General features: G+C 34.8%; 1 protein-coding gene across 1 annotated transcript; it reads left to right on the top strand.

Moving 5' to 3' along the window:
- The first annotated feature begins 8311 nt into the window (after positions 1-8311).
- Positions 8312-10699, top strand: LOC112275161 (S-adenosylmethionine synthase 1). The gene is made up of 2 exons (XM_024505267.3): positions 8312-8443; positions 9228-10699. Exon 2 carries the CDS (start codon positions 9228-9230, stop codon positions 10407-10409), a length of 1182 nt encoding a protein of 393 aa, XP_024361035.1. The 5' UTR covers positions 8312-8443; the 3' UTR covers positions 10410-10699.
- The last annotated feature ends 1621 nt before the right edge of the window (positions 10700-12320 follow it).

The raw sequence follows: 12320 nt of genomic DNA on the forward strand, positions 1-12320 counted from the left end.
GATTCTATATTTGTGATAGTAGATCGTTTTACCAAGATGGTACATTTTGTACCATGTACAAAATCTATCACAGGTAAAGAAACAGCTAAGCTCTTTCTTGACAATATCTATCGCTATCATGGATTATCCAAGGATATTATATCAGATAGGAGAACTCAATTTGTATCAAGATTTTGGCGGACTCTTTTCAAGATCCTAAAAGTAGATATAAAACTATCTTCGACATTCCATCCTCAAACTGATGGACAAACGGAGCATGATAATCAAGTTTTGGAGCAATATTGAAGATGTACCATTAACTACCAACAAGATGATTTGACAACTCTTTTGGCATTGGCAGAGTTTGCTTACAATAACACGGTATATTCTTCTACACAATAAACACCTTTCTTTGCTAATTGTGGTTATTATCCACGACTTGATACTTTTGACTTTTCAAAAGTTGATAATCCTGCTGCAAAAGATTTAGCAATTCATTTATCAGAGTTACATGCAACGATGAAGGCGTAGTTAAAAGAGGCTCAAGAATAACAAAAGATCAATGCGGATGTGTATCGAAAGAAATAACCACCATTCTTCTTGGGTGATAAGCTATGGTTACTTTATCGCAATATCAAGACCACTCATCCTTGTGACAAGTTGGACTATCGAAGGTTGGGACCATTTTCTATTTCTACACAAATCAATCTAATTGCATATCGTTTACATCTACCAAAGTCAATGAAAATCCATCTAGTATTCCACGTGTCTCTTCTTGAACCATACAAGATAATGGACATACCAAGAAGACGACAAGGTCCACCTCCTCCTATAGGAGTGAACAATAATGAAGAGTTTAAAGTAGAAGAAGTCTTAGATTCAAGGCGACGCCAAAATAAATTAGAATATCTTGTCCATCGACGTGGATATGGTATTAGTGATCATACATGGGAGCCAATAAAGAATCTTACAAATGCAACAAAGGCGGTGAAGGCTTTTCATCGACAACAGCTATCAAAATCAAGCTGAAAACCTTCTTTATATAAGAAACAACATCTAGGCAAGACAACATTCTACTTTCAATCCTTCTTCGTAGCTTCTTTGTAGTTGTGACGTTCAAGAGATGGAGAACCAACAACCTGTGGATTTGACTCAAGAGCCTTCATTTGCTGACCTACCGGATGAGACGTTACGATTGTCACAACCTTCAAGACGACGCAATCGAGATGAAGATCTTCAAGAACGACATATTTTTCCTCAAATAGATAGCGAGATACAATGCATTTGGTATCACGATTTGGAAAGGGACTCCCGATGTTTGGTGATTTTGCTAGAGGTAGGAACAACTCCTGATGGGATTACAAATATTCTATTTGAAGAAAGTTATGAAGGCCTCAACAATAATCAAATAAGTGGGTGGTCTTCCCACCCTAGTATGGAACACTATCAATGGTTGAGAGTCCCTATCAATCATCTTCGAAGAATACAAAGATCAGAGTATGTGGCGAATATAATTCGTCGCATCATAGATTTCCTCAACATATGATGACCGCTCTTCATGGAACTCGTTCGTAAAAGGGGGGGTAATATCATGGACATATTCATGTAAGCTAGTAATTACATATATAAATAAGTAGAAGTAAGTAAAAGTATGTAAAAGTAAGTTAATTCTATAGTATTTAATATAAAAGCTTCCTAGAAGCTTCATAGACGCTGCTTTGACTTCATAGGTGTCTTTAATTGATTTTTTGGATTAGAAACGTGGTCAACAAGTTGGCCATGTGCCACACATGTTGTTAGTTTGAAGATCAAGCTAACTATGTAGCCCACACATAGAAAAACTTGCCTTGTAAGTCAAGGCATGTGTCCTACAAAGTCAACACATATTGGAGGTCCTATAGAATGTCCCCACATAGCCCCTAGTTAGATAGTATATGTAGAGACAAGAGTGAAGCCTTCTTGACTCTTGTCAACTCCTTTCTTACTTCTAGTCTAGTTTCAAGGGTCTCTAGTTTTCTTGTCTTTTGGCAATAGCCATTCTACTTTCTCTTTCAATATACATACATATTTATTTATATTTTGTTACCTTTCTTTGAGTGAAGGCTCACTTGTCTAGATTGTTTTTTCATTGAGTTCTTGTCTTTGACAACATATGATGACCGTCCCCATAGAACTTGTCCTTAGAAGGGCGGAGGGGAGTTATGTCATGGATATAGATATGTAAGCCAGTAATTACATGTGTAAATAGATAGAAGTTAAAGTAGGTAAAAGTAAATTAATTCTAAAATATTTGTTATGGAAGCTTCTTAGAAGCTTTATAGAGGTTGAGTTGACTTTAGAGGTGTCTTTAATTGACTTTTGGATTAGAAACGTAGTCAATAAGTTGACTATGTGCCACACATGTTGTTAGCTTGGAGACCAAGCTAACTATGTGGCCTACACATAGAAAAACTTGCCTTGTAAGTCAAGGCATGTGTCCTACAAAGTCAACACATATTAGAGGTCCTATAGAACATCGCCAGGTAGCCCCTAGTTAGATAGTATATATAGAGACAAGAGTAAAGCCCTCTTCACTCTTGTCAACTCCTTTCTTGCTTCTAGTCTAGTTTCAAGGGTCTTTAGTTTTCTTGTCTTTTGGCAATAATCATTTCAGTTTTTTTTTTCTTAATATATATATTGAGTTATTTCTATTTAATCATCTTTCTTTGAGAGAAGTCTGACTTGTTTATTTTTCTTTATGAAGTTCTTCTTCTTAATAGTTTTTGAGATAGTTTGGTCATGTTTTTACAAGAATCTCTACTTAATGTAAGACCAATCACACCAAAACAAAATTGAAAGTAACTAAAGAAAATAGAACATAAAAGTTAGGACTAAGTTAAAAAAAATATATAACCAAATAAAATCAAATAGAGTAGAGCAAGAAAAAACAACCAAATTTTGATATTAAAAAAAAAAAAAAAAAAAAAAAAAAAAAAAAAAAAAAATCTAAAGCCATACTTAATCAAATCTCCAAATAACCTTAATTAGTTTGATTTATATTTGATTCAACTATTATGGAACTTTTTAGAATATCTCTAATGGTAGGTTCCACTAAAATAACCACCTTTTATAAGACTCTAGAAGTGGAGCCCACTAAAATAACCACCTTAAATCTTTTTAGAAGGTTTTATAGTAGATCCCACATGAACCACCATTCTAACCTCAATTCTTAAAACTTCTCAAAAATGATTCCAACTACATAACTTTATGTACAAATAATATAAATATCCTATTCATGCCCTATTATAATTTTAGTAGTATAATTTTGATATTAAAATAAATGTTGTTAATATCAAATTATAGTTTTGAAGGATGATTATAATAAAACTTATTATTTGAAGCTAAGTTTTTTTTTAAAATTATTTACAACTTAATTTTTTTAAATAAATATAAAATCAAAGAATATATTCTAAATTTTATTTTAAATAATTTAAGTAAAAAATTTATCTATATATATATATTTAGCTAGATCCTATTATATATATTTTTTATATAATTTTTTTTATTAGAATGGCTATACTAAAATCCTTGCATTGAATCCTATTATAGCTATATTTATAATATATATCTTCTTACTAAATAACAAAGTATAAGAACTTTGTTTGTTCTTTTTTCAAAAATATTTGCAATAAGAATCCTTTTATATTAATGTATATTTTGACTAAATTTTAATATTTTAAAAATCTTTTTCATTTCAATTAGAATTATACACTAATATTTTAATTAAAAAAATTATTAAATTACATATTCTTGCATAGAATTGAGAAATTTTCTATTAAAAATAATAAGCTTTTTTTAATCAAAGTAATAGATCAAGGTATATAAATAAAAGTAATAGCTTACATGATGCAATTCTACAAAATTATTTCCAAATTTTTTAAGACGATGAAGTTAAGTTTATTCAAATATATAAGGTTAATTATTCTAATAATTAAGATTCAATAAACTTTATATTTTAATAATATTTTTGAAATCATATATAGTATTAAATATTTTATTGGTATTTTTTTATAGAACAAAAATATTTTATTGGTTTTTTTATAGAATGAGTAAGTTGAAGGAATTTAAACTTTTATATCTAATGATTTTTTATACTTGAAGTAATCATATATAGACTCTACTTTTATATTTAATAAACTTAAAAATTAATATTTTAATCATAATTATTATTGACATTATTTAGGTAGGAAAATTAAGATGTCTTGAAGTTGATACAAAAATATCATATGAAAAAAATGATGGTTAATAACAAACATCTTCTTAGTTTTGGTGTCATTTAAGTTGTTTTTAAGCAATTCCAAATTCAACTATTTATTTCTTATTTTTTCATTTAATAAATTTTTATTGCACAATTATTTAATGTATTATTGAACATGTAAAATCTATTTCGACAAATACAGCCATTGTCTTTTATGTAGTCATTAGATGTGTAAATTCATATATATACTTTAATTCTAGCAACTGTTTCTATAATTTTTTGGAAGTGTAGGCCATCAATATGAGCCAAAATAGTAAAATTTAAATATTTTAGTAGAAAAATTGTGTTCAACATCCGATTCAAATTTGTATTTATGAATTTAAAAGTTAGTCCATACCATAATAAAAAAATAAACTTCATTTTTGTAACAAGTCTCCATTAATGTTTGGTAAGTGAATTGAACAGGGTTGTATCAAACACATGATTGCAGTCTGTCTTTGCATATCAAAGTCATAACAAACGTGATTTCTTTTTTTGTGCATTCTACCATATTTTGTCACTACCAATAGATGGGAACTATGAGTTGTGCTTTGCTACTTAATATAATTCAATAATAATTTATCTGTAAAAAAATCAAGTAATTTGGTATTTTGTTTTTCTACATCTATTTTGGTTACTAAAATATGCAGTAGCTAACAAAAAGTTATAAATTCAAAGCAAAGAATTTACAATTTGAAAACTACATTCCATATTAATGTGGTTTTAAAAAAAAACTGTAATTTGATAAGACAAATAGTTTAATTTATATTTTTAATACTTTTTAATTTCAGATATATATATATATATATATATATATAATTAAAATTATGACATAAATTTCCTTGATATTTATAATGTGTATTTTTTTCTTTAGATAATTTAATTTTTTCATATATATATATATATATATTTATTTATTTATTAAAGCTTGACAATGATTCAAAGTGGATCTATGAATGAACTCAATTCCACGTTATTCTATTGAATATAATTAAATAAAAAAACTTTTGATCCTTTAAGATTCAAATATATATATATATATATATATATGTTTGTAAAACAATTTCTCAAAAAATAGTTAATTTTTTAAAATATTTACAGATAAATATACTAACTCTAGATGAATTGACTATCTGATACCTGAGATATGCATAATTTTATAGTAATTTGAAAAAAAATATAGTATTTTTATCTCAATAAAATAGTAAACTTTGAAGAGTGATTTTATTTTCATTTTTTATTTTTTGGTCCCAATAAATTTAGGTTAAATATTTCAAATTTATAAATTTATAATCTTGAAAAAAAATACTTTTAAAGTTACAATAAACTTTTGATATATTTTGCTAGGAGAAATAACCAAATGATTATGTCTTAGTACATTCATGTTTAAGCCATTAAACAAATATGATTTTCAAAAAATTGTTAAAAGTAAAAGTGATCTCATTGTCATTTTATTTTTACAAGTTACAGGTTTAAAGTATGTTGTGTAAGCTTGTGATGATTTGCAGCACAAAGTAGTAGAAGAAACTTTCTATTAAGACTTTTTGTCTACAGTTTCAAATGATATTTTTTGCATCAAAGCAATATATGAAGAATGCTTGGTCAAATTTTACAGTAGCATTGAAAGTTTTTAGAAATAATCATAAATTAATGTTTTTGATTGCATGTGCAATTGAAATGTAACTTGGTTGAACTTGCACAAAAAAGATGTGCAATATGTGCAATGTAAACAAAAATAAGTAAAAAAGCAAGGAACATCAACATGACAACAATTGTAACATAAAATAGGAATAAAAATAACAGTGGATGGCAATTTATTTCTGAAACCCTAATATTTGCAACAATGATTCCATCACATCCTCCTTGTTTTCTCATGGACATACTCTCAAGGCACCAACCCATGTCCAAACATGCACTTTATTTCTTCTTCTTCTTCTTCTTACTTATATGTAAGTTTGAAAATAATAAACTTCTACCCCAAGTCTTTGTGTAAAGGCCAATTGGACGACAATATTATTGATAATTATTCTTATTTTTCATTCTCCTTATTCTTTGATACTTAATATTGAGTAACATTGAAATATCTTAAACTACCCGTAGACCTTGTCAAAAGCTGCCCTTGCACAAACCCAAAACTAACTATTCTTCTTGTAGTTTTATGTGTTTTTATGGACAGTTTTGGCCAAGTTGATGTGTTGGTTCAGGGGTTCAAAGTGCAATAGCCTTTGAAATTTTGTATCAATTAAACCACTATGGCTTTTGCAATGTTTTCTTTTTGAGCACATTAGAACTTTATTTCTCTACCATTTTTATTATTATTATTATTATTATTGTTGTTGTTTTTTAATTTCTAGACCCACACTCATAGACTGATGGGCTGACCAACTGGCTCCAGGCTGTGGCTTGAAGTGGGCAAGCACAGGGAGAATCAGAGCCCCATATAGAAATTAGAATAATAACAATAAATAATAAGAATGAGAAATAATAAATAATGAAAATGGATAAGAATGGGATCTATAATGGTGTGGGGCAGTGTGGGCATTGGTTGGGGGGGGTCCCCTCTCCTTTTTATTCATTTATTCGTCAATTTCTTTCTTTCTTTCTTTCTTTCTTTCTTTCTTTCTTTATCTTTCCATCTATTCTTCTGTCTGTGCCTGTCTAAATGTGTCACCAATCCCACTTGCAACATGTGGAACCCCATTCCAATATGAATGGTTTTTTTAATAACCAATCCACTCTCTACCAAACATTAAGCACTTGTTTATAATTGGGCATGCAAAGCATTTTCATTAGGTATGTGTCATTGGGTGTTTGTTGTTAGTTATGACATATGATATGATTGGATGTTTTGTTATATTTTTTAAGTCTAGTCTTGAGTGTAGATTATTTATTTATTTATTTAATTTTATGTTAAAAACTGGATACTACAGGATTACTTTTGTTGTTGTATATTGACTAGAACAACGAATGAAAAAATCATAATTTTAGTTAAGAGTTGTAAGTCTGAATAAATCGTGTTGTGTATATGATGGGAATTTTCTTTTCTCTTTTTTCTTTCTTCATATGGGCATGAATGCTATCTTTTTGATATCGAATTCCATAGAAAATCAATATTTACTTAAAGGTATGTCTTGTCTTCTTTTCTTTCTTTGTTCATTCATTCATTTTATTTCTATTTTATTTTTCCGTTAGAGCAGTTTTGCATTCACTGCGCTCATTTACAGATGAATTACTAATTTATCCTAATAAATCTTAATCACTTCAAAAGATTGTGAATCACTTACCTGGCAATTTTATTTTATGTTTCTATAACATTTTAAAGTAGGAAAGCATGTATCATGCTTCTTAAATGTATATAGTTTTTGAAATGTTTTCAGTACGCACCTCAAACAAGAACACCGAAGTAATTACATGCACATGTTTGTAATTTTGTGTATACTTTTTCTTATTATTAATAAGAAAATTACGGAGAATATTAAACTCATTTTTTTTAATTACATATACTATGTTACATTCTTATAATTTCTCATAATATTTTGCAATTCAAACTCCATATACCAAATAAATAAATAAAAAAAAATTATCACCAGAACATTGTATCTTTCATTTTTTAAAAAAAGTACACATGAAGTAATTCAAAATTAACTAAAACGTCTCTGAAAAAGAAAAAAAAACAAAACAGAACAAAAAACACAAAAATAAAATCCACCAGTAAGAGTTGCAGCCCTCTAATCACGGCTCCCACTCACTTTAACTTTCTCGCCCGAACTCACTTTAACTTTCTCACCATTCCTCCGTACCGCTTTTTTTTAATAAAAAATTTCCTGCCCGTTTTCCTTTTGAGATACTTTTTTCAGAATAATACTGCCCGAACTGCTCGATCAGGTCGCCATCTAGACTCCACGTCCGCTGAGTCCCTCAGAGTTCTCGGGCAGGAAGTCGAATACTAGCCGTGCGATGCAGGATCGGAAGGCGCAGAGACGGCGTGCGGAAGGGTGCCGCGGCGGGTGAGCTGTATAAGCATCGCCAAGGCTATTAACCCCCGAACCCTTTCTCCCTCTGCTTCGTTCATCTATCCCCCTCTCCCTCGTTGTCGCTGCTGCTGCTGCATCGTCCCCTGGCGGTACGCGCTCTTGTGCTTCCGCCATCGCTGCAACCTCCACACGCCCTTGCAGCTCGCCGCACAAGGTAAGTCTTCGTCTCTTTTGCGTCTCTGTGATGGCCGTGCCTGCCATGTCTTTTTTTATTTCTTGTTTCCTCTGAATATTCTTCCCGGAGGTGTGTGATGCGCTGTGTTTTAAGGGTTTAGAGAAGAGGTTTAGATAGCAAGGGAAGAGGTGTGCATGTGTGCGTGTGTGCTCCAAGGGGGTTTCAGTCATGGTTTTTCTTGCAAATCGAGGAGTGTACGTGAATATTGTGGGGATGCTGCGTGCTAAGGTCTGGAAATTGTGTTTTCTCGGGAAAGACAGTGAGTGTGGACGGTTCGGGGTTTTTCAGTACGACGCCTTACGACGACTCCAGGAGGCGTCCTGGATCAGTTTATTCATACGTGGTTTGTTAGTTTCTGACATAGGTTTTCTCTTGTGCGCCTTCACTCGGGCGGAATTACGAGCGCACGTTCTTAGTGAAAATGATAGTTCTACCGTCATATGGCTGTTAAGTAGATAGATCGAAAGTTAAGTGTTGGTTGAATCTGACAATGAGATCAAGGACTCTGCATTTGTTGAACACTTCTTAAAGATCCTTAAAGTGTTTCATATTAAACGATGTTCATGCTAAGTTTTACCTAAGCGTTTAGAATTACCAACCCCAGCAGATGTTAGTTGTGATGCTAGAAGGATGATCGTGCTATTGCACGATTCTAAGTAGACATTGCGTTGAGGGGACATTTTACTCCGGTTTTCATTGGGGCAGCCCCTTAGCCAAACTTTCTGTCTGAAGAACATGCATACGATGTGGTTTACATGCTCAGATGGAGACATTTCTTTTCACCTCCGAATCCGTGAACGAGGGTCACCCCGACAAGCTGTGCGACCAGGTGTCGGACGCCATCCTGGATGCGTGCCTGGAGCAGGACCCTGACAGCAAGGTGGCTTGCGAGACGTGCACGAAGACGAACATGGTGATGGTGTTCGGAGAGATTACGACGAAGGCGGTGGTGGACTACGAGAAGATCGTGCGCGACACATGCCGCGAGATTGGGTTCACGTCGGACGATGTGGGACTGGATGCAGACAAGTGCAAGGTGCTGATGTACTTGGAGGCGCAGAGCCCGGACATTGCCCAGGGTGTGCACGGGCACTTCACGAAGAAGCCAGAGGAGATCGGCGCGGGCGACCAAGGACACATGTTCGGGTATGCGACGGACGAGACGGAGGAGCTGATGCCACTGACGCACGTGCTGGCGACGAAGCTGGGCGCGAAGCTGACGGAGGTGCGGAAGAACGGGACGTGCGCGTGGCTGCGGCCGGACGGGAAGACGCAGGTGACGGTGGAGTACAAGAACGAGGGGGGTGCGATGGTGCCGTTGAGGGTGCACACGGTGCTGATATCGACGCAGCACGACGAGACGGTGACGAACGACCAGATCGCGGCGGACCTGAAGCAGTATGTGATAAAGCCTGTGATTCCGGAGAAGTACATGGACGAGAACACGATTTTCCACCTGAACCCGTCGGGGCGGTTCGTGATCGGGGGGCCGCACGGGGACGCGGGGCTGACGGGGAGGAAGATTATCATCGACACGTACGGGGGGTGGGGAGCGCACGGAGGAGGCGCATTTTCGGGGAAGGACCCGACGAAGGTGGACAGGAGCGGGGCGTACATTGTGCGGCAGGCGGCGAAGAGCATCGTGGCGGCGGGGCTGGCTCGGCGGTGCATCGTGCAGGTGTCGTACGCGATCGGGGTGCCGGAGCCGCTGTCGGTGTTCGTGGACACATACGGGACGGGGAAGATTCACGACTCGGAGATATTGAAGCTGGTGAAGGAGAACTTCGACTTCAGGCCGGGGATGATGTGCATCAACTTGGACTTGAAGCGAGGCGGGAACAGGAGGTTCCAGAAGACGGCGGCGTACGGGCACTTCGGGAGGAACGACCCGGACTTCACGTGGGAGGTGGTGAAGCCGCTGAAGTGGGAGAAGACGGAGGCGTAGAGGGAGTGGGAGTGGGATTGGGAGTGGGATGATGTAGGGATATGATGAGGGGACGGGGTGATATGAGCTCCCCCCTGTGTGTAGCGTGCGGTGCGGTGGGAAAGGGAAAGCACGGACAATATTCTTTTCTGTTGGCGGTGGCTGTGATGGTGTGATCGGGTGATGGTGTGATCGGGGAGGGAGATAGAGAGCGGGAATGGGAATGTGGGGGTGAAGGGGGAGGTAGGGAGTAGGTGGTGTATGGCAACTGCATGATGAACAGAAGGTTGATGATTTTTGATGACGCTGGATATTGTATGGTAATTGGAATGGAGAGTTGGGGTGCAGTCGGCGAAGCCGGGTGTGCAGGATTGAATAGTGGTGCGATGGTGTCCACCATTATTGATCGGAGAACTTTGGTTGACATGGTTTGTATGAGTTGCGAGTCTGAGTTACAACTTTTCGTAATGTCGTTGTGTCTTTGTGTGTGTATGCTAGGTATATGCTTCTCTGTAGTACATGCGAGTGCTCTCGTAGTGTGCAGTAGTGCCATGTCTAGACTGTTGAATGAGAACGTATTGCTTCTATGATGATATATGGGCGAATGAAGTGGAGTGGGGAGCAGTATGCCGCATTCTTCACCCCGTCACCAACACTTTCAATGTAAATAAAGTTGGACTATTTTGGTTATTCCACTGAATAATTATTTTTCACGCAAAAGACAAGATGACAAGCATGATTTGTTATTAACAGAATGTCGTTAAATATAATATTTAATCGTAATGGTTATAATTATATTATGTAATTTATACACATCCTCATTTCTTTATTCAGTAATTTCCTTATACAGACTCTTCTGTAGCGAAATAACTTTCAGCACCTCACAAATCATACGTTCCGATAATTGCAACGTTGGGTTTAAATTGGTAATGACATACACTACACCCTGGAAATTATTATTCATTGCGTGGCAAATTAATACGGCATGTTCCTGTCAAGGACATTTCTCTTTGTCCCTATCCTTCTAGTATAGATGGTTGCAACAAAATTCTCAATGCTAAGTAAACCTTTCCAGCTGGAATTGATTAGCATGTGACCATCCTCGATTAACCTTGAGAGGAATTTTCGCAGCTGTGCTTGTGAATTTGGACGAGTGTACAAATTCTTACACGTGTGGTTGCATTTATACATGACAGAAACAAACGTCCCAAAATATTGTACTGTGTTTGTCATGATTGCCATTGGTGTGCTCTAAATGGCTGTAAACAATTGCGCATGTTAAATAGTGGAATGTTTTCTGACTCAAGTTAAAATATATTCCCAGTCTGTTAAAAGAAGTCCAATTTCATATCTTCAGCTGTCAGGAGATATGTCTAATAAATAATACATCTTCTTTGCACACAAAATTTCTATGATCTTCACTCTCATGCATGTATTTGAATTAAAAGCTTGTCATTTATGTTCTGTTAATTTGAATAAGCTATTAATATATCTATCAAATCCTCAATGAATCAATGGCAAAGTTGTGCATTAATATTTTATTTTTCTCTCCCCTCTTCCAACTTACATACTTTTTGTTGTGAATATTTGATGTATGAAACTTGTCCATACCACACTTATTTACTCAGTTAAATGTGTATTTGTAGCAAAAATAAGTATGCTTATTATTAAAAAGTATTTTTTTAATTCATGCTTTAAATGTTTTATTGTACTTAAAAAATGAACAATAATAAGCATTATTATTTTTATGCATATTGTCAAGGACATGAATCACAAGTAACCAAAAGGTCCTTACACTCATGTCACTAGAAAGAAAAGATAATCACTTAAAATATGATATAACATTAAACTAGAATGTCCTTTGCTAAAGATAAAAAAACTAAAGATTCTTAAAACAAGACTAAAGATTAGAAAGGCATTGATAAAATTGAA

The sequence above is a fragment of the Physcomitrium patens genome, chromosome 22, assembly GCF_059467195.1.
Source record: "Physcomitrium patens ecotype Gransden chromosome 22, ASM5946719v1, whole genome shotgun sequence".
Classification (NCBI taxonomy): Eukaryota; Viridiplantae; Streptophyta; class Bryopsida; order Funariales; family Funariaceae; genus Physcomitrium; species Physcomitrium patens.